This window comes from Scleropages formosus, chromosome 14 (genome assembly GCF_900964775.1).
Source record: "Scleropages formosus chromosome 14, fSclFor1.1, whole genome shotgun sequence".
In the NCBI taxonomy this organism is placed as follows: domain Eukaryota; kingdom Metazoa; phylum Chordata; class Actinopteri; order Osteoglossiformes; family Osteoglossidae; genus Scleropages; species Scleropages formosus.
The window spans coordinates 16,929,708-16,954,086 of record NC_041819.1 but is presented as its reverse complement, the minus strand read 5'-3'; the positions used below and the strand labels follow the sequence as shown (position 1 = coordinate 16,954,086).

Sequence of the window (24,379 nt, the reverse complement as noted above, 5' to 3'; positions counted from 1 at the left end):
TTTTCACACGCATGCTCTTTTCTTTGCATCACATTTCATATAACAACATAAAACAAGAGACAATGGCACAGTAGGTCAAACCAGAGCGTGGACATATTATAGCTGCTACTCTCAACAGAGCGCTCCATTTTTCGGTTACATGTTGAGCTGTATGGCCTCAAGCCAAAAGCAGCGAAGACTCACACAATTCCCCGTGCCGACTTTTCCGTTTGATACTTTGGAACAAGACAGCCAAGCGCCTGCCTGCAATTTGAGGAATACGTTTTTCCACCTGCTACCTATTCTTTGTTCCCTCTCCTCAAGCGCTCAGCCTACCACTCCTCCTGGCACCGAGTCCGTGCATTGTGGCTTTAAACACTCCCAATTTGGGACAGCCGGGAAACCACATGAATTGCGTTTCATAAATGCAGCCGCACATATGCTGTGCAGCAACGGCATGGAGAGACTTTCACTACTTTCCCCATCAGTGCAGCCCGTACATATAATTAATGCCATCGTTCCTGCAAGGCCCTCTGAAGTGACTTTGATCGAATATAGCATTAGCTGGTTTTTTCCACTGTTCATACATACATTCCCTGTATCCTCACAGTGTATTCTGTACTGTCATAATGTCCAACATTTTCTAGACTTGTAACAGCAAACGAATCTGCTCATAATGTGATGTGTTCTCTGGAAGAATTGCCTCCGCACGGCTGGTCATCATCAAACTCATCCTAACAAGTTGGCAAAGTGAGTACGTGGCTACGTAAGTACCAATTTATGCATTTTAAACCATAAATAAAGAACTGGCTTCTTTTTCAAAATCCACAAATGCATCATTTTTTGTTAACCACACGGTAATTTCAAAATGCTTGCAAAACCTTATGATGTACAAATTGCTTTTGGTTTTGCCTAAATAGAAAAAGAACAAAATAAATTTTAAAATGTCTTTTCACAATATTTGAGAGGCCCCTGACAGCAATATATTTGTAATGACTCCCTTCATGTGTCAAGCACATGCAATCCCTCAAAAAAGACATCATTTAGGCACATCTATTGAATCTGAGGAAATAAGTTTTTTTTTTTTTTAATCTACATACTCTAACCTGGATTTAACAGCTCTTGGTTTTTTAGCACTCAGTTTTCAATTTATCAAACAAAAAAAAGGGGAAATTAAAAAAAACAATTAAATCAGCATAAAATTTTTTAGAAGCGTGGATAAAAATTTGGAAGGTGAGCGAGAGAAGCGGAAGTGCAGTAACGTACTGGCATTGGGGCGTCTGCATCCAGATCTATCTGTTGATGTAAGAATGTGAGTGCTCCTTTAAGAGAGCTGGGCATTATGGGAAGTGTATGAAATTCCAGAGGCGTGCCTGTCGGCCATATTGGATATGTTATTTTATTGTGGAGACAGCAGTTTTAGAAAGCTGTTCACAATAAATGTAATGTGCTCAGTGGATCCCTGCTTGGTTTATTGCTCATCCTGTGGAGAACTGGTCAATTAAGAAGAAAAGTGGAAATTACCCCAGAGCAGTAACTGCAGAAAATTGCCCTGGGTTTTCACAAGCAGAGTCTGGAGGCAGGAGAGCAAAGGTAACAGGTGTAATCATGCACTCCTGTACAGGCAGTCCCCGAATTATGACCGAGTTCATGTCTTCGGTCTGTCTTTAAGTCGGAACAGTTAGGTATGGTGGGTATCTAACCTCAGTTTGTCAGCTGTTTGTCTTAGTATATCATATACCTTTCTATGCATAAAAAACACTAAAGAAACACCTCGGATACACCAAAACATCTTTAATATAACAATACAGTAATAATAATATTAATACAATGCAATGATAACAACAACAATAAATGTTACTAAGTATTTTGTAACAGAGACATAGAAAGACATAATAAATGTTACTACTATGATGATGAACAGAGGACACGGAACAGGCTGGACCCAAGTGCAGAATCGTTTACGAACCACAGTATATACAGTAACTCGAATTTTAGGTTTAATTATGAAGTTTTCATTCGATTGTTACTTAATGGCGACAAAAAAACCCCAACTTCCGGTCAGTAAGGGGGTGGTTCGTGAGTATGGGCTGTACGTAAATCAGACATTTGTAACTTGGGGACTGCCTGTAGTAGGCTTTACAGGGGGTGGTTCATAACTACTGGTTTTACGTAAGTCAGATATTCGTCATCCTGGGAGTGCCTGTATAGTTTTGTTTTATTTTGTTTTTTCTTTTAAATTTGTGGCTTCCATTCAATCGTCTTCATGATTCGTGATGACGAACATCTGATGCATAGATACTTGGAGCATGATAAGTGAAACCAGAGAACATAAAAGAATATATGAAATGGCAAGTGTCACGAACAAAGATGCAAGGAAAGATTAAAGCCCTAGTAAAGAAATAAGGATAACAGAAGAACGATATGAGAGAGTGCAAGCTATACAACTTTTTAGCTTTTTAATATGAAAACACTATATGCCACTTTACTGCATGCTTGTTATAATACAATTATCTGTTATTTAAATTAATTCAACAGGATGGCATGATTTAAGAAGGATCATAGAGCATGGTGACATTCAAGTATTTATCAGAGCAAATATAAACAAATAAAGCCATTAATCTTGAAAAATTTGCCGCTATTTCAAGGAAAAGAGAACACCAGTTACCAAGAAGAACAAATAATTTGTCCAAGTTTACAAATGGGTAATGTATTAAATTGCTTCTAACCACAAGTTAATAATGTTTTCTTACATCCAGGCCTCCCCAAAGAGCCACAGATGTCTGGGATAAATGGGGACCATGTGAAGACTGTTGGCACATCCCAGCTGCGTTCTATAGTGTAATCAGGCATATTCATCTCGGGACCCTCTGCATGACTTCAGCACAGAGCATACGCTACACTGATATCCCGCTCTCCATCTTCATGTCATAGGAGAGATTGCCTGTGCTATCATTTCAGTTGCTAAGCAAATATTTCAACAAACAGCCTGCTCTCCATTTTCATACCACCTTAGGGATTTGCTACACTTTGATTTTAGCTGCTGAACACAAATTTCTTGCCTAAGGGTCTCACAACCCACACACAGTCTGAAATCACTTGTCCCAAGCAGGGTCGTGGCTAACCGGAGCCTAACCCGGCAACACAGGGCGCAAGATTGGAAGGGGAGAGGACACACCCAGGACAGGATGCCACTCCGTCGCAAGGCACCCCAAGCGGGACTCGAACCCCAGACCCACCGGAGAGCAGGACCCGGTCAAACCCACTGTGTCACTGCACCCCCAGGGTCTCACAACCATATCCCCAATTTTAACACTAGTTGGGCATCCTGCTTCTTGACAGAAAGTCCCCACCCGAGATTTGACCTGATCAGCCTTGGGCTGGAAGCTCACGTTTCAATGACTGCCCTACTGAATGCCCATAGCCATGGTGTACACTGCCTTTGCCAAATGTATGAAATGTAATTTCTCTTACAGAAATGTAACACAGCAAGGGGAAAGTCATTTTGCTTTAATGGGGCAGCAGAGAGCATAGTGCTTAGAGCTGTTGCTTTTCAATAAAGGACCTGGGCTGAAACCACTGCTCCTGTTGCAGGAGCCTTGATACTTACTCTGAATACTTACTCTCCAGGAAAAATTTACCACCTTTATAAAAGGGTACATTTTTACAAATACATTAATACACAGACGTTGTAAGTTGTCTTGGACATAGGTGCAAGATAATGAATAAATGACATAATAGGTAAAGGGCATTCCATGTACTGATATTTTCCTCAGAAGAAAAGGGCCATTGTCCAGCTCAGCTATCCATTCCATTACATGTTTATTCCCTTTTGATGTATGCCTTGGACCTTAAAACAGAAGCGGTACAGAAACCCTGATGCAACAAAATAAAGGTGGAAAACCCTGTTAGAGTATATACACTGGCAAAAAATTCTAAACTTAGTCTACAACAAGCTAAAGGAAATATGTAAATGCTGAATGCAATTATCGGACAGTAAAACGTGGAAAAATATCACCTGTTAAATAAAAGATGCAAAGATGGCATCATCATGAAAAGAATCACATATCCTTGATGGTCCCCTGAGAATGATTATGAAATTATTGTCAACAATTGTTTCCACATGCATTTTAAACAATGCACAACTTAAACTCTTCCAGAGGATTTGGGCAGGGGCGGATGGGAGGAGACCTAATCAAAATTCTACCTTTACAGCTGCATGCTTTCACCCAAACACAAGAATCCCTTTTGTTGGAAGTATGGAAATAAAACATTGCAAGTGAAAGGAGATTCTTTGCAATGTTCCTGAAAATGACAGCAAAGCCCACAATCCACATTACCAAACACGTCCCATTAAAAATCACGCAACGCAAGAAGCGAATCATAATGAGTGTATGGTTGCTGTTGGCCACAAGTGAAGGTTCTTGCTGTGTTACACTTATACTGTGTCACTTTGCGACGGAGCAATCACGCTGTCAACAAAATCTCATTCAAATCTCCCACAAATTCTCTACAAACCTAAATAAACCCACAGAACTGCCTAACATAAGACATAATTACATAAACACCCCATTGGGCTCAGTCTTCAAATGCATTAGTATCATTTTTCATGGTGATGGTGAGAATCTTGCAGGCAGACATGAGAAACTGATTTATGTGCCAAAATTCGTAAAATAGCAGCTAGACCAAATCGTGGGTAATTTGTTCTTGCCTCTTAAGGAAAACAGTCATAAAATACTGTGGTCTCACTTAAAAATGACACAAAGGCAATTCCTAGGAACTATATTTCGAACAACTGCACACAAAAAAAGCCCCATCAGAAAGTATGGGTCTATCAATATGAGTCCCCAGGAGAAAAAAAATTATAACTTGTAAAACGCATGGTGCATTGTTGGAGCGACTACTGAGGTCTACTCAAAGACTGAACAGATCGGCAACAGTCCATGCCATGCAGTGATCTGACACTGTACATAAGACTGTTCGTCGGAAAAACTGCTTGCATCTCCATACTTTTCCATACTGAAAACACTAGTCTGGGCAATAGGGGGCATAGTAGTTAGAAATTAGTGGCTGGACATCTTGCAACGGTAAAGTCCGGGGTTGGAATCCCTGGTCCTGCTGTAGGACCCTTGACTGAGATACATAACCTGAATTGTTACAATGAAAATTAGCCAGCTGTATGAATGGTTTGATCATTTTGGGCAGCTTTGGGTATAAACCTTACGCTTTAAATCTCGTCGGGCAAAGCAGTCGGCGAAATCAATAGCTGTAAATGAGTAGACGTAAAAAGCATTAAAATGTGCACAAGGGCAACAAAATTCTATTCCCTTGAAAATTAGCGCGATTTCCTTTCAAGGACAACAAAGGCAAACACACAGGAGTGTGTGTACACGGCCGGGTTACTCCAGGGTAACGTTGCACTCCGAACTCAAGGAGACGGCCAAACACACGAGAAACAACGTAAAGCAATGCAACACATTACCGAAAGTACCATACGTTAAACCATAAGAAAACTTTGTTTCATTCCAGGCCCATTACATTATTCAAAGTAATTTCCTGTTGTTTTTACCGTTGTGTTTTTAGAGTAGCCTCTTGCATGCAAGAGCTACTCGTCGATGTTTGCACAGACTCTGTTTTCTTTTGCCATTACAGGCAGCGGTCATCATTCAAAGTGCTCACCCCACCCCCCTTAACTTTACTTTTCCAGTCATACCAAAAGCCACAAAATGTTTTCTTTTTGATGCTTTGAGTCCCATCTGTTTTGGCCCTGGGCCCTTAACTTAATGTAAATAGAAGCAGGTGCATTTCATGGCACACACTGTGCACAATTAAGCACATTCTATCATAATTTCTTCCATACAATGCAAAACTAGGAACAGACTGTCTGACACCTGTCCTCGCCTTGGATAAACTTAGCCTACAGCTCAAGCACCTCTCGCTGAAGCTTTTCAATAAATTGTTTTCCGTTAGCCTTGTGAAACGAAATCATAATACCTTAGAGTTTTAGTGAAGGAAAATATCACAGGGCAGCAGAGACTGAACGCACGTGGAAATGAATTCTGCTAATACGCCAAAACTTTCACTTTGCTCCTTTCTGTAACCCTGATGGGCGATTCTTGATATTGTTACCCAATTTCTAAACTTCACAATTCCAATTTCCCCTGCTCAGCCAAAATAGCACACTTAGCAAAAAATACGTACAACGTCATGTACAGTACATCCAACTGCCTTCAATATATTACCAATATGACAGGAAGGTGTATTAGCTTCTGGAAATTATACAGAAACCATGGAATCACTGAGTCACTGGGAATTTTTTCATTTTTATCAGAAATTATTGTGTAAAAAAATGTCTTCAGGAAGTCCCATTCAGTTCTGAAAGCATTCTTATCAAGAGTAATTCATATCAAAAGTAGTTCATATCAAGTACAGGTGGTTCTCAACTTACGATAAGGTTACGTTCCGCAAAACCCATCGTAAGTCGGAAATATCGTACATGGAAAATGCATTAAATACTCCTAAGCTACCGAACATCATAGCCTAGCATACGTGCGATGGCCATTACAGGCTCGTTGCCTTCACGTGGGCAATTATCTTGAGTTTCTCCTCAAGAGTAATTTCCCTCCGTTTTTTTCTTCCCACCAGTAGCAGGAGACACAGAGGGGCGTTTCTGTGACATTACGGAGGCACAAAACGCAATCGCGTGGCCGACTGGAAATGCGGATTGCCGCCGCTGCCCAGCATCGCGAGACAGTATCACACCGCATGTCGCTTGCCCAGGAAAATCAAAATTCAACATCCAAAGTACAGTTTCTACTGAATGTCTATCGCCAGCTCACCATCGTAAAGTCGAAAAATTGTAAGAGCATCTGTACCTTGCTTTACGGGACCACAGCGGGAGCCCTCCCGGACTGATACGAAAGCAGTCTTCATCCCTAATCCTGGAGATATGTAAAACGTGTACAATTTTGGAACTAATTCAGTTAGTAAAATTTCCACCTGTTCAGATAGAGAGAAAAAAAAAAAAAATAAAAAAAAAAAAAAAAAAAAAAAAAACTTACATACATACACATTAATACTTTTTTCAGAAGCAACTTACTATGTTAAGGTACTTACAATGATTTACCCATTTATACAGCTGGGTAATTTTTACTGTATCGATCCTGGATCCTTCACGTCAAAAGGCCACAGCTCCAACCTCTATGGCACCTACCTGCTGTTCCACACAATATTGATCAACCTGAACAAGAACTTTGGTGCTGAACGGCTACAAAGATCACAAAAGATTCCTTTCCTTAAATTTTCCATCTGACATGTTCTCTCCAAGGATTTCAGATGCTTGCCTCAAAAAAGATTTTCAGCAACTCTTCCATAATGCCCACAGCTCTTCCATACACAGCTACCATCTTTCAATATGCGAAAGCTTCTGAGAGCCACTTGGTTCCAAACATACACCATAATAAGTACCACAAACCTTCCCACACAACAGGGAGCTAGATATGTAATAAATCCTAGTAAGCTTAATAAATGAATATTTTAATGTGAAGCAGACACAGAACAAATTCCCGAGTATCCATTGGCTGGCACATTCTCGTGCTAAACGCACCACCGCAGAATGCTACCATATTTATTTAATCAAATTGAGCTTTTTATTCTCACAAATTAAACCAAGTTGCCACAGTTCTATGGGTTCATAATTATTTGCCCTGGGGTTCGAGATTTTTATGGCTGCGCTAGTCTTCTTACAGAACAGCAAGATTACATGTAACTCTTCGGATCGCATTAGTCTGCGCAAGGATCCCATATTTTAAGAGTATATGCTTAAATGTCAGTATGTTTCAAAATGTCCACTAATGCAAGTACGGCACACCAACAATACAGCATGAATAACACACAAGAGTTAAGAGATAGTTAGTTACAGATATGGGATTTTGTGCATACATGCATATGTCTGCATATCACTCAGATTCTGTATATGATTAAACTTTAGCATCAATCCCACAAAGACAAAATAAATACATCTGAGGCCCATGAGGAACACTTCTATGGCTTACTTAAAGGACAAACTTAAAAGCGACCCCAGGTTCAACTCCCACTACACACTAACTGCCACTTCGAACCTCTGGTCAAACAGAAATGCTTTTCATTCAGAGTGTTAGACAAAATAGGAAATGTCTAACCGTAACCCAGCTGTGCAAAACCCAAGTCTGGTCCACCACCTCATAGTCTTATTTATTCTTAGCATACCGATGCCCTCGAGGGCCAGCAGGGTGGCCGCTTTGGGATTTTAAGGAGCCAAGGTTCGAATCTGGCTTTGGCTCCATCTGCATGGAGTGTTCACCTTTTCCCCGTGTGTCTACGGGTTTCCTCCCGCACACTCCCATGTGTTCTTCCGTCGAAAGAATGCTTCTAAAGGGCCCTTGGTGCAGCAGACTGCCTTGTGTCTTCTGCTTCTGCATCACCAGGACAACAGTGAGACATGCAGTTATTGTGAGAAGGGTGGATGATTTCATCAAGCAGCTGTCCATCACTTAGTTGTATTTTTCCTGGTGCTTTGGGGGGCTGTACATTTCCCTACCCTCTTGTTCAGAAAACAAGAAATTTACATAGTATGATACAGGAGAGTTGAGTATTTGACTGTTCATTGCCTCATCTTTAAAACTCTAATGATACTATCAATAAAAGCTTAATAATACAGACATACTGTATGTCTTCAAGAGTCAGTTACTGTAAAAGTCTTGGATACAGCTATAAGTAAAGATACTTTCAAAGACTTTGCACTCTATCAACTTAGAGCTACGCTAAACTAATTTAAAAATTTAATTTCCACAAACTCCTGTTCAATCCCAACTGTTGATCGATTCACCCCATTAGCACGTGCAACATTACTCACCTCGTTATCGATGATTGAATTACACTGACGATTACCAGACATGACCTGTGAGCACTACTGAAGTGAGCTGAATTAAGGGGATCCTGCACTACCATTCAGTCGGGATGCTCTTTACTACCACTATCAACTTGGCATGTAAACACAGGTCACATTTGCTTCAGACAGAAAAAAGGGAATGTTTCTTTGAAAACGTGTAACTCAACTCTTCATAACACGACCAACTGTAGCTGTCTTTTTCAACTATATTGAGGTTTTAACTAATCGAGGTTCTCTGATGTTTAAAATGATGCATTATCAATATATACAGTAGCATTTATACAAGTTAACAGAAAACTATTGGCCCACAATATTAATGCAAATTAAGAAAGTATTATAATTGATAGTGGGGGTCTGTGTGCTCACATCGCACTTTATGTTAGTGACCTTTAACAATTCGCTGGTGAGTGTCAAAGTGTAGCTCATGAGAGCGGAACGTGTATGAGGCATGTATGAAATATACATAGCAGTCCGCACCAGCAGGAGAGTCTTCACACACACAAAAACCTTGGCAAACTGCTGCTGCACCTAAACAGTTTTTTTTCTTTTTAGATTTTAGACATTTGTAGAGTCCCAAAGAACTTGACTGAGACCTCCAGGGAGTTCATTAAACGAAAGGGACCCCTTTAAAGTGACTTCCTGCCATCACATGTTTACACATAAAAATTTGATGTAAATACAAGCCCATTTACAGTGGTACAGTGCAGCATGTAAATCACAACAGATACGGAGTGAGAAACGTAAGAGCAAAGACAGGAGAAGTATCAAGAAAGGCAGATGAGTCAGGAATCCTTCTGCTAGTTTGCAATATTAGTGAAAGAGGCCAAAAAGGCTCAATTTTAATTTATTGTGTAAAAAATACTTTGATTAATATACATATATATATATCCACTGTTACCATAGCGCCCCAAGACATCCTAGCTGTCACTGAGGTGCCGTATCTACACAGTAAGTATGTTCCGACATGTTCCAGCAATGCCTGGGAGGAGGTGTATATTATTTCACAATTACTGATTTACAAGAAAACCTGACATAACACTTGAGATGTCCTTGCAGGCTCAAGTTCCTTCTTTGGAAGAGTTGAAAAGGGGAGAAAAACAAAAAAAAAAAAAATATATGTTTTGTTCCCATTTAGTACTACATCTTCAGAGCGTTTTGTGATAATATGAGGATTTTGCCTAAACGTACAAAACGACAGCTATCGAAATCCATTTAAAAAAAAAAAAAAAAAAAAAAAAATATCATTCCTAACAAACCACAGTGATGTTCAAACATGTTCAGAATTTACCAAGATGTTTCCGTTCCCCCCTCCCGAAAATACTGCTCGATCACTGTTGAGTTTTGACGGACGTCTCCGTCACCGTCTTCCGCACCGTTCATTCTTAAAAACGAGGCGGCTGGAATCGCTCCTTCGCTCAGCCGAGCCATTAGGCCAGCTTCCTGTCAGGGATCAAATTCCCGCAGGGTGCCCGGGTTCGATTTAACAACGAAGGTAAGGGCCGGCACCAGGTCCGCGCCTCCGCGGCCGGGTGCTAGATGGAGGTTTCACGCTGCGCTCTGGAAAAACGCCACGAACCCGAAAGGCGTCGGTTTCACGCGGACTTCAACGTGCCAACAATCACTCGGCCTCGTTTGGACTTATCGAAAACGGGTAGCTTTCCAACACCCGCCTTCAAACAACCGACTCCCTGCAGCCCAAAAAAAATTAGGCTGCAATGAGTTCCGAATTCCGGCTAGCCGCACGATCCGTAACACACGGGCACCAGAAATATTCCTAAACTAGCCTGAAAGTGCATTCTTGCGGAAAGCGCACCAAGCGCCCGAGACTTTCTGCAGCTGCTGAGGAGGTCACGGACTGTGATGTGGAGACTGAAGCCGTTCCAGCAACAAGGCTGAAACAAACCACGGAACTGCATGCGTCTCTTCCCATTATAGTGTCGACAGGGGCCACATGGAATTTGTACATTTCCTGCTTCGCTCGTTCCCATTTGCGTATAATTGAAAGCCCCCCCCCCCCGTATTTGTCATCTCCCCTGTACGGCTTATCATGCCGCGTCGCGTCTCGCGCCGAACCCCCAAGCTCCCACGGACACGTCCCTCCACATGGACGGAACGTGTCCGCGCTGTACTCCAGCTCCGGCAGCCTGGGACTGTTTCCCACGCCAAGCCAAGCTGACAGCTGGCACGCTGAAAGGGTACCCAAGGAAGAGAGAGAGGGGAAAGAAAAAAAAAAAAAAAACCCTTTGCCTCCTTATTTTACGATCGGATTCCGGTAACAAGCAAAACGCCTAAGGATTTAACTTTTTTCTCCTCATCCAAAAAAAGAAGAGGGGGGTTAAAAAAACCGCAGGAGATTGCAATATGCCAAAGCAGTAAAAATGTGCGAGTACCTCATTAATAGTTGGGGTGGGGGGGGGTCGCAGTGTGCCACATGACGATGGCATGCCACAGTCCCCCTACCCTCCCCTGCTGTTTACGCAGCTCCATGTCAAGCTAACCCTTGCACCGGAGTTCCTACCATTTCCTCCAGGACACACCATAAGCTTCCGAACCATTCTTCAGCATCCAAAAAAAAAATTTAGTGGCTCTTATTATAGACTACAGTTAGATTTTTCTTTTGGCAGTGGCTTTTCTCCAAAGCGACAAACAGAAGTGTGTTGCACCAACAGATGGAGAGAAACGGAAGCAGTCGTGGGATTTCGGTACAGTCGCTTAGCCCAGCAACACCAGTTTCGCCAGTACGCGTCGCACAAACACCTGTACGGTTTTCAATGCAGCAAAATCTTTATGGACCAGATAGGAGATCAGGAGAGAAGCGGGTCTGAAAGAGATGCGTTTTGAGACCGTTCTTGAAAGTTGAGAGGGACTTCAGCAGTTCTGAGAGATGGAGGGAGAGCATTCCGTCACACTGCAGCCAGAACCGAGGACCTTCGGGATTTTGATTTTGGACCTCTTGTGTGTCGGATCACCAAGCATCCAAAGGCAGAGAAGCGTCGCACTCCGGCTTGGGCAATCGGGTCCTGCAGGCGGCAGATCTTTTCATGGTCTTGTAGGCCGTATCCAGAGTGAGGAAATAGCGCGTGAAAATCCGGCCCTTCCCACGTCAAGGGTCTGTTTCTGGAAGTGCTGCAACCTTCACATCAGTTCACAGCTACCGGAGTTCACGCATACAGCATAAAAACCACCAGGCTTGTTTCCAGGACGTGCACTTGCAGAACTATGTTAGTATTCACGGAACGAACCCTACAAACCTGATCCCGAGCCGTCTTTGTCTTCTTAATCAACAGCACTCGAGATCTGGATATGCTGCACGAAACATAACGCCGAAGATACGACAGACGGTGCCAACCTGATCAGGGAGCTTTTCATGAATGACAGGAGCGAACAAGACGGTGACTTCAGATGGTATTCATCACGGCGTAATCCCATGATTTATGCGGCAGCTGCATGACAATTAAGGGAAATCAAAAATCAACATGTTCTTTTGAACTCGCAGCCCTCCCTTGAAAATACACGGGCGGGAAAGGAGCGGCAGACTCACAGGAGCGTTTACAGTCACGCGTTGGGCTGTTTAGAAGACTTTACTCGACCCGGAGGAGAAGAACGACCGCGATTGCTGTACCTCGGCCAACATGTCCGCTGACACGCATTACGCGAGTTCAGTTTTCAGGAATATCTGATTAATGAGACAGGGTGGGTGATCAATTTGACCATTTGAATGTACAGGAAGGGTACCGGGTCAACAATTCTGATTGTAACTAATGGGCGCTTTAATAATGCTGGATGACGTATTGTCTGCAGGGCGAGCAGTTTTATTTTCTCCGCCCGCTGTTGTGCTAAGGTTACAACCATGAAAGGAACAGTAAACTCAGCTGTGCCGTAATAAATTCATAATTCACAGTGACTTTAACTATTCGAGTCGTACATTAAACCCATTCTGAACCGAATCCCTCCTTAGCCTCGAGGCATCATTCCAACATGTGATAATAAGCACTTTAAGCCTTAGGTAATCTGACACAGTATCCAACAGGTACAAACCAATATTGCTGTGTTGCGCTGCTCATCGCTCAGCCAAGATTCTTCAGAGCGCTGACTGGCACCTACACGAAACCCTCCTGACACGGCACATTTCTGACAGGTCCGCGTTGTTCAAACACGGCAGGCGTATCTGCGGGGCGCGCGCGGAGCTGTCCGAGAAGCTCTACTCACGCACCTTGCTTTAAGACCGCGGACCTTCGTCGGGACTTGGGGCGAGCTCTCCTCGGCGGTCATCGTGGGCCAGGCGCTCAACGCCAACTGACCTCAGCACATAACCCAGGCGCAGAAGGACAGTTATAAGCGTGAACGTGCAATTCACCTTTAAAGTGCACCCATGACCCATGTAGTTAGTTTGGCATGACGTGCACAACACAATACCTGTGTGCCATTACTCATACCGCTGATGTACTACAGCTGTGACATAATGTTTCATTTTGCATATTTCATATCGCATCGGGCAGAACGTATGGTAATTTGACTCTGCTTTCGACAAAATGATTCCATTTCATTTTGCACTACGCAGGATGTTTGATTACCAACGCATACTTCGTTCAAGGGGGATGTGGTGGCGCAGCGGGTTTGGCTGGGTCCTGCTCTCTGACGGGTCTAGAGTTCGAGTGCCGCTTGGGGTGCCTCGCGACGGACTGGCGTCCCATCCTGGGTGCGTCCCCTTCCCCTCCAGCCTTGCACCCTCTATTGCTGGGTTCGGCTCCGGTTCGCCACGGCCCCGCTTGGGACAAACGGTTTCAGTTTGTCCATCTTTGTATTTACCTTCAATATATCTTCCTACGGGGGAGTGCAGTGGGTTGGACCGGGTCCTGCTCTCTGGTGGGTCTAGGGTTCGAGTCCCGCTTGGGGTGCCTTGCGGCGGACTGACATACTGTCCTGGGTGTCTCCCCTCCCCCTCCGGCCTTACGCCCTGTGTTGCCGGGTAGGCTCTGGTTCCCCGTGACCCCGTACGGGACAAGCGGTTCTGAAAGTGTGTGTGTGTGTGTGTGTGTGTATATACATACACACACACACACACACTTCCTTCACTCAGCAAAATGATGGGTTACTGTTTTATACTACATCATGCTGACAATCAGTTTACATTTCATGGGGAAAACTGGCTATCATTTTTATTGTGAATTATGCGCAGTCACTTTACATTACTAATGTATTATATGCAAGGTATTTCAGTAGGAACTTAAGGCTTAAGCAAAATAATGGGTCTCTACTTACTGCATGGGCCATGTTTCTCCTTATCCTACATTTCCTCCTTTTCATGCAAAAAATATTGAGTACTGTGTGTGATGTTTGGTTATTTTACACTCTGCATTGCCGGATGATGCATGCAGCTGGGTGGGTGACTATTTCACACTGACTGTGCAGCTTTGTTGTAATCTGATAATGATATTATTGTCATTCATTGTGCACGGCACCGCAACAACAAGTGCTTACCCGTTCTAAGTAAGAATAAGAGTTCTGTCTCAATCTCGGCACCGCCGCGTCCCGTAAGCGTACGTTCGCCCACAGCTCGTGCGTCTCACCGCACCGCCGGTGTCCCTCAGCGCCTTACCTGCGGCTCCGGGGTCCGGCGGCTCGGCTCCACCACGACGAAGCGGAGCTCGGCCCCGGGCGAAAGCGGCTCATCGAGAGCGGGGGCGGCGGGCGACCAGGGCTCCTCCTCTCTGTTCTTCTGCGCGATCTCGCGCTTCACCTCGGAGCGCAGGTCCAGGTAGCAGACGAGCGTGACCAGGTGCAGGGACAGGGAGAGCACGAAGAAGCCCAGGAAGACCCTGCAGCTGCTGCATTGTTTCCGGCACATGCAGCCCGGCGGCGTCGGCGGCGACGACAGCTGCGACTCCGACTGCTGCAGCACCTTGTGCTCCACATGTGCAAAGTTCTCGGACAGACCCTTCGATGCCATCACCACGCTAAGTCAGTGTAAAAGAGGAGTTTCAGGTGCAGTACTGCTTTCTAAGCATAATAAGCTGCTTCCAATGCCCTGGTGCAGAAATGCTGAGTGTGACGCTCCGCGCACAAAGCCACATGAAGACGCCGCACGCCTTATATCTTCCTGCGATCAAAACAGGCGAGACGGTCGCAAGTCCGGTCCGTGGCCTCTAGCCGTGCGGCTCGTAGACACGCCTTCCTGGATTCTGATTGGCCTGCACAACCCTTACGTGCCACGTAGCTCCGCCCCTCCTGCCTACGGCTCACCGTGATTCCCACACGCTTACGGCGCGGTGGCGGTGCTGGTGTTCGGGGCGGAGGGGGGGGGGGGCGACGCGTGCGTGTGCGTCCAGCATCATGAAATAAGTATGAATTACCGCTGTTTTTGTACAACTGGAATTCATTTACATGCATAATTTATCGGAGTTATTCCTGTTCTGTCATCTTCACCTTTTGGATTTACTTGTATTTCTTCTGCTTTTCTCCAAAGAAATCAAGAGACATAGCTGCAGACATGTGATTCTTAAGTACAGTTAGTTTGTTATTTTCCACCAATGTTCATCACACGTGCAGCTGCATAAAACTTCATCAGAATATCGACGATTCCTGATCACCTTCCTAGTATTTTTTTTTAACCTTAAGCCTTAACCACTATACCTGTTGGCTGGGTGAGCTGAATCAAAACATTTTTTTTTTTTTAACTTTTTTTTCATATTATGTGCTACATTTAATGTCAGTCAAAAGATTTGTCAGTTTCACCTGTTGCTAATAAAAGAAATGGAAAAATGACCACAGTTGCCATTCAGTTTCTTCCTAAATTGATTTTTATATGAACATCCTTTTTAAACTAAAAAAACTAAAATACTCAAACTCTGAGTTTCACGTGGAGTGCAAGTGGTAGATTGTACGTACATGAAATTTTGCTTCTTACAGAATTTCAAATAATTTCCCACAAATGGAGCACGCTGACACCTGTGGCTGACCAAGATTGTTCCAGGTTTTGCTTTCCGAGAGGGGAAATATTTAATCACAGGGACATGAGGTTTGGCAAAGTGAGATGTCTGTCTGCCATGGAAATTTGTTGCAGGAACAACTTATTTGCTCTGTTGAGTGTAATGAAGACCAGTCCAAATGATTTAAAACAGAGCAGTGAGGTAGGGACATTTTGTATCTCGTTTCGTCTTCTCTGACACGTCTGTTGGCAACTGACAAACAATCACGGTGAACAGAGATGAATTTGATGGAGCTGGAACGAGAGCCAAAGGTGTGAGTAAATTCAAACAATATCACATATGTACAGTATAAGCAATGTATGTAGCAATGATGACTGCTGATGGTAATTAAAGGATGAACGTCTTTTTACACTCCTTGGGATGGAAATTTCATAACCGAGACACTTTATCAATGAAGTTTATATGAATGTCCGCTACGACTGCAGAACACCCTGGAATCAATACAGCAAGAACACAAAAGCCAGAGATGTGCAAAAGCAATGTTCTGTTGGCTTTCATGTCATTATTGGGTACTGAAAAAGAAAGACAGTGACATATGGCAGAGAGGCATAACAATGCCAAATTTCATAAGCACTGTAGACCTCCATATGACAACAGAGGCAACATCTGCTGAAGGAATAATAAAGGCTCCCAGATGGAAATGCGTCGGGTGCATTCACACAGTCGACTGTTAGCTGAGAGGGAAAGGGGTGCGGTGGAATGGCAGAACAAGAGTGAGGCTGAGGAGGATATCAAAAGGACATGGAAATCTGAAGGCCCAGGTTGCAGGTGTGGGCATCATGCTTTCTTTCACACGGTCTTGCTGTTCGTCATTCATATTATCCCAGGGACATCTTTAGCAATTGGCACATTCCGGTTTTCTCACCCTCATGTGCTGCGGGTTTGGATGTGGGTTCGAATGCAGCTCAGTCTGTGAGGACTTCTTACGCATGTTCTCACTGCATTCCTCCAGGTGCTCTGGTTTCCCCCCACAATCCAACAGTATGTGTTTCAGTGAACTGGTGATTCTGATGTGAACTGGTGGATGAGTGCGTGATTTCGCTGCAATGGACGTACCCTGTATCACTCCCTTTGCTTCTCAGATAGACTCCACACTACCAGAGCACTGGGTGGACCTTCAGTGATTTCAGCACTAATATACTCCTTTCTCCTTTCCTTGTCTGCCATCCCTCTCTAACGCTGTTCGCTAAGCACATGCCTGTCATAATCCGAAAAACAGAAGGATTGAGATAAAAAAGCCAACACATATGTTCCAGGTTATTTAAGTGGGAAGATTTTAGTTGTCAGATGCTGTAAAACATTCTTTTAGTCAAACATCTGTGGGTAACAAATTGAATGAGGTGACAGATGTGACAGGTTATACGTGCTATAATTCTGAGACACATCTCCCTGAGTGCTCCACAGTGCCTTTAAACACAACAAACTGTCACAAGTGGAGAGCACTGCTGCACATTAAAGGAAAATTGCTCAAGTTCAGGGTGTCAGTCCTGTAAATTGTTAAAGAGTGGATTTCTCCTTGGGTCTGTGCGGATGCTCAGCAGGTCCCACGGTCCTCTCCCCGCTTCAGGCATCCGGGTTTGAGCCCGGGCTCAGTTCTACGTGTGGACACATCTCACTGTTCCTCTGCTTTGACACAGGTTTCCTCTCGCTACCCTGGGTAACCTCCCACAGTCCAAAGATACAACTGTAGATTGCCCTTTGGGTGTGTGTAACTGTGTGTAAGGGTGTGTGTGATCGTTCTGCAACTGGACTGGCGTATAGATCAGACTGCAGTCTGTCTTTTTGCTCTTTGCTTCCCAGTTTAAATTCCACATCACTGCCACCCTAATTGGACAAGCGGTTACTGATAATGAATGGATAGATACTTGGGTGGACTCCTATTTTGAAAGTAGCAAAAAAAAGATAAAGGGGTTGGTCTTCCTTAAAAAATACTCTTCTTGTGTATCAGGCTCGAACTTGTATTTTTCCATATATTAAAAACCCAGGGCAAAGACACAAGTTACAATTTAGATGGGGCAGCTGTAGATACTGCACATTTAAATCCCCTTATTATGCTTTCATATGGCATAGCTCTACATCTTATGATGCAACACTGAAGTTTGGCACTGACCTGATTATGATAATTATATTTTTCATCAGTCATGTTCTCTAAGCTCATATGATCTACAGCCAAGTAAGTTAATACATGATCATTAGCTTTACTGACATAAAAATTGTATAGCTATGTGAAATCATCCACATATCAAAGATTACTGCTGTTTATTCTTTCACTTTTGACTCCATGTACAGTATGTCTTTAATGTGAATTTGATGTAAAGTTTCATATACCATATTGTATATATTGTTGTATTGTATAAATACAATACATTGTATTGTATGTATCAAACAGTTAAATGAAACTAAATGGAAAAAAATCATTTATATCCATATGTACATAAATTCAAACATACCAGTTTTGGTAAGAACATGTTAACTGTTGAGCTTACATGTTATGTAATTAATTTTTCTTTTTCAGTAATTAGTGGTGTATAGTCTGGGGTCACATGAACAGCTGAGGAAACACCAGCACTTTCAAAACCATAACATCTTTAAATCATTAGCATAAAAAGCATTGCAGCATAATGATAACATATGTCAAGCAATAAATTTTAGCAAATACAGTACGCACCCTTAAGATTGTAATAGAGAAGGAATGAGTTTGTGCAAGGAATATCTTGCACATAAATTTAAAAATACGCACAAACAAATGATGGCAGCATATGGAAGAGAAGCATGACAAGTTCTTTATGGATTAATATCCTTCAGATCATGAATGGTATGTTACAACCACAAAATTATAACACAATGGGATCATTTCGGACAACTCCATTCTCAACCAAACACAAACACTAACCCTAATAAAGACTGCTGATAAACTCAGACAATTTAATAAAAATAATAACATTAAAATATTTCATCAGTAACCACTGTGGAAAAAGATAGTATATTATGGTGTGCTGTATGATGTTATAGTGCTTTATATTAAACTATTTATACATGGTATTTCTGAAAGAAAAAATACTGAAGCTAATAAACAATTAATCTCTTCAACGATGCTTGAACTCTGCTGTCCTCATCCACATCTAAAACCAGGATACATGCCTGAAGACCTTCATCACATAGTATTCATGTAACCTGGCCCGACTTAAATGCGTACCCTAGTGTAAGGACATATTGTTTAGTCTGACAATAAAATGTCTTATAGACGTTTTGAATCACTCATAAAAAAAGTTATGAGTTTTCAGAACTCACACAAAATCAATGGCTCTTGAATTTTAAAATAAATGAGCAAATAAACACGCAATGTCACTACGCTGTCACCCATGAAAATTACAATGTGTTGGCAGCATAGGTGAGTAGAGTTGCCAAACATGGTACTCAAGTTAAAGTCCTATTGCATTAAAAAAATCCTGAAGTAAAAGTACTTATCAAAAAATTTACTTGAGTAAAATAAAAAAGCATGAGGTTGAAAAACTATTCAAGTACCAACTTTCTCTGATTAAAATCATCTTTTTCATGTCCTGAAGCAACAGCAATGTCAGCAACTTAAATATTTAGTTTAATTCAAATATCTACTATGCATTAGTGATGAGCAGCCAGTTGTCGCACAGAACAGACCGAAGACCCGGGTGTAGACCCAACTGCGGCATTGTTGTTTATAAAGATATTCAGGACAAGGCAATACTCTCAGTTTGGGACAAGCGTGGTTCAGTCCGAGGTGCAAACGGGGTCTGAGGGGAGAATCCGAAGATGTGGTTGATGAGCAACGCGAGGTTTGATGCCGTGGAAGACAGGGGAGAGGGACAGGAACATGGAGCGAGGTACACGGAGAAGGACAGGTGAAGCGCTGTGAAAGAATTGTGGACGCAGGAGGGACGCTTGTCTCAAAGAGATTCCGCAACTGGGAAAGAGCTGGGGATGGCTTTTATGGATGAATGCTCCGATTGCAGATGGGTGCCTAATCGGAGGCAGGCGCTGCTGGCCGAGGTGTGCACGTGGTCGTGACGCCACTATATGCTTTAATGTGGATAAAGCAAACATTACCAGACCCAAGTCCCAATGGGATGTAGTGGTGTGGCCATACAGAGGAACAGGTTTAAAGTGTGAAAAAAACCAACCAGATTTATTGGAAATTAAGGAAATGTGTTTACAATATTCAAAAGTTACATTCAACACTATATTACAATAAATGGTAAGTAAATTCAGATACAAAGGTTTTGTAATTGTAATGAACATTATTATAGGTGAACATTTGTCCTAAAAACACCATGTCTGTAGCTGTTTTTATTAAGAGGAAATAGATAATTCAGTAAAATTAAACGGCTTAACTTTTAATAAGACAAGTTAATCAACATATCAATTAACAGTATTTAACATATTTCCAAGCGTTCTAGCCTTACTTCTGCCATTCGATGTTTACCATAAACTGTACAGTAGCAGTTATGAGTAAACTAAAATAATTTGGAGCAATAATACTTAGTGTTTTTAAATAATATTGTAACTAATATATTTTTACAGTTCGTCTCAAATGTTCAATTTACTATTAAGTTCAAAACATCCAAAATGTCATGTATTAGTCTGTATTCTCAAATGAACAAAATAAGGGTCACCGTGTAAGTCAAAAATGACTAGGAACTGATTATCTCTGATGAAAATTCTGCTTTCATAATGTGGGTTTCCATAATGTGATAGTAGAATCTACAGTTGCACAGCGGTGTCGTCAGAATACTCCTTCGGAATGAAATTGTTAAAGTTCTTGTGTACTCAGTTTAGGTTTTCCTTGTGAGAAATTCATGCACACGCTATTTTATTTGCTTCTTTAAAAAATATTGAACATATTGTCCATATCGAACATATTTATATTAACATTTCCCGCCCCAGACTTATTTTCCTCAGCCCATGAATTAATCACATTGTCAGTGAAGGCAAGACAAAACACAACACCAAACTCTGATTGTCAACACTGAAATCTGATTGGTCTCACTGCAGGGGGAATGAAATTGACAAAAGAAGTCAGCAGACAGTGAGGAGACATTAATGGTTCATGTAAAAGGTACTGTGACAACTGACAGTAGCCAAAGTAATCCACAGAAAACATCATGGTTCATAGTAATAGTTACTGATTAGGGAAAGAAAAAGCATTAAATGTGAAAACTTCAAAATTACAAAAAGATTTATTAGAGTGAAAGCGCATTTTTATTTACAAAAATACTGGAAGAAAATAAAAAGAATATTTAAAAAAAATCAATACCAAAAGCTCTGAAAAGTACAAGTTCTTCAGTAACACAATGAAGTAATAGAATAAATGTAACTTGTTACTACTTCTGTCTTGCTGGCAGGTACTCACTTTTGCAGAGCCCTGTGAAAGGACTGCACTTACCTCAACTAACAGGCTATGCTTCTTTACCTTCCTATTTCAGCTGTAGTGTCAAACAATGCTTTAGATCTGTTCAGCTGTTTTCACTTTAGACCCAGTATCGGCCCAGTTCACTGTGTTCACTGTGAGAAAAGGCCAAAATTCTGTGCTCAAGTTTATTCGGTCCAGACAGCATGCTTCCTGTACAGAGGAACCAGGTATTTCCAAATGGTATCACCATGAAATTGCAGGACCCGGATTTAACTCCCCATTGCGGTACTTTTAAATGAGGACCCCCTGAGCTGCTCCAGTAAAAACTACCCTGCTCTGTAAATGGCCAAATTATCGTAAATTGGTTTACAATAAGATGCAAAGAACGGCAGATTCCTTTTTTCTTTGGAAAAAAAGAATCTGTTAATCATATTTCGACAGGCAGTTTACTCAACAGCCACTTTAATATACAAGTTACATATACAGAATTCTAAATTCAGTTTCATTAGATCACTTAAACCAACCAACGTCAACAACCGCTTGTCACAGCAAGCCAGAGACTATCCTGGAAACACAGGGTGCAAGCCTGGAGGGGATACACCCTGGACAGGACACCAGTCCATCACAAGGCACCCCAAGTGGGACTCAAACCCCAAGCCTGCCACACAGGGGGAACTGGTCAAACCCACTGCACCACCACACCCCCTTTAGATCACTTAAATTCCAACTGCATTGATATTTTAGGACGCATTTTATAGCCCACATGTAGTGACATTGCTGTAACCCCAGATAGCTAATTTATTTTTAATTTTTACTGAAAAAGTTTCTACCAGGAAGGGGGCGGTGGCGTGGTGGCGTGGTGGCGCAGTGGGTTTGGCTGGGTCCTGCTCTCTGGCAGGTCTGGGGTTCGAGTCTTGCTTGGGGTGCATTTTGATGGACTGGTGTCCTGTCCTGGGTGTGTCCCCTCCCCCTCTAGCCTTGCGCCCTGTGTTGTTGGGTTAGGCTCTGGCTCACCGCGACCCCGCTTGGGACAAGCGGCTTCAGCCTGTGTTTGTGAGTTTCTACCAGTGTGAAGATGGTAGGTACATAGAGTATGGTGAACAGGTCACAGTGAATGTACAATTATTTACTGGATTTATTAGAATAGCATTCAAAGGCGTAGCATTTCAAACCATTTAAATCCCTTCCCATATTGTTTTTAAATTAATAAAATTAAAATCTTTGCTTTTTTATAAGCAGTTAGTTCTTGAAATAGTTTATAAACATTTTTTTAAATAAAATGGTACAAATGAAATCCACATGCTTTCATCTCTAAATTCCCCAAGACCCAAACATTCCCCCCGAGAAAATTTGTTGATGTTGCTTAAATGTTATATTTAATATTTCCATAGTTACGCACTTGCGTCCTGCACAGATGTGTAATATGTATGTGTTTAACGTGTCACTGGCTTGAGGATCAGAGGGCCGCTGGGTGACAGAAATAAAGCACCCCGCCCGACAGAGAGTCAGCTCTGTGAAATGTTCATGCACAAAATCGTGCGCAGGGTGTCCAATGCTTCTAAAATTATGGATGATGAAACACACACATGGCCGTCCAGATGACTTTGAATTGTTCGGAAAGTGGCAGCGATGGTGCGGAGTGACGCTGGACTGCTCGCGGTGGTCATCGATGGTCCGATTAAAACAAGTGCGGGGCGGGGCGGTCCTTTTAGTTACTTTAGCGAACGCTCAGCCGTTCCAGTATCCGTAATCTGCAAAGGTTTTTGTGCTCCTTTTCGAAAGAAAGAACGGGGATCTGTCAACTCCTGGCAGGGCAAGAAAGCGCTCGGCGTCCTGGCTCCGAGTCGTCACTGCATGTCACAGAGCGCGAGGAGCTGGGAGACTTCAATGTCATGGAATGTGTTTGGGAATAGATTGGAAAAATATGATTAAAACAGAAGAGTGTAATAATTTCCTCATGCTGCTAAAAAAAACAACTTTCATGGTCTCGCCCGCCCATGTCCCCACATCTAATGCATTCCCAAAGAGGAGTGCTGGCTCGAACAATAGCATGCTGTTGTCTACTCCAGTGGTCTACAGTATGTCCTTGTGGTCTTCATTATTCAACTGGATCAGTACAACAAATAAACCGATGGTGATAATGATCATGGTTATGTCTACATGTTTATAATAATTCATCCATCCTGGTGAGCTTTCTCCTTTGTTAGGCTTGAAGGGGTGATTTGACAAAGGGACTGTTTCACTGGTGGTCAGGTTACCACTTCCTGGTGCATTGCGTTGCCCTCTGTTTGACAGCAAGATGGGGGACTTCTAGTCCAAGAGTGTTGAAATGGAGCCTAATGAAGTCAGCACCTCAGCAAAATGTTTGTAAGGAGATGACTCTCTATTATTATTATTATTATTATTATTATACTGTTTCTTAGATCCATTCTCATAACGTAGGAGTTAGCGCTGCTTCTTTTGGACTGAAAGGTTGCCGACTTGAATCGCACCTCCTGAGATAATACCCTCGAGCAAGGTACTTACCCTGAATTTCTCCAGTACAAATTACCCAGCTGTGTAACAGAATGAATAACTGAAGGAAGCTCAACCTTGCGAGCTATTTCGGACAGAAGTATCGGCTAAATCAAAACATTTAAAATGACCTTTCTCACTCTTTCAACAACAAGACCAATCCAATGACTGAAAGTAACAATCTATTACTTATATATTTAGCTCACACTTTTTTTCCAGTAGGTTTACAATGTTAGGTTTGTATACGGAGCTGCTCATGGTTATTTGTCCATTTATGAAACTGCATAACTGCACCAGTGTAGAACAAGTACCTTACTAAGTATTCAAAAGCAGCTCTGTCCACAACAGCACCTGCTATCCTTGTCTTTACATTAGTTTATTTGCAGGAAAATAGAACAGTGCTTTAAAAGCGGTATAAATTTGTTTAAAAAAAAAAAAAAAAAAAACAGCTGACACACTGTTAAGACTATGTGTTCCACTTCCTGATTGACACTGCCTTTCTTGTATGGATTTCGTGATACAGGGGCCTTATGGGCCAGATTGATGAATTGCTCCTCGCTTTCACAGTACCTAACCAAAATC

The 24,379-nt window shown here is 42.4% G+C and overlaps 1 protein-coding gene across 3 annotated transcripts in view; it reads right to left on the bottom strand.

Moving 5' to 3' along the window:
• eda (ectodysplasin A) overlaps positions 1–15,049 on the bottom strand; it is a 57,151-nt gene extending 42,102 nt beyond the window's left edge. For all 3 annotated transcript variants that reach the window (XM_018746631.2, XM_018746632.2, XM_018746633.2), the window contains exon 1: positions 14,508–15,049. In XM_018746631.2, coding sequence (XP_018602147.2) covers positions 14,508–14,858 — 351 coding nt within the window. In that variant the 5' untranslated portion in view covers positions 14,859–15,049. The remainder of the gene's footprint in view (positions 1–14,507) is intronic.
• Between the last annotated feature and the right edge of the window lie 9,330 nt (positions 15,050–24,379).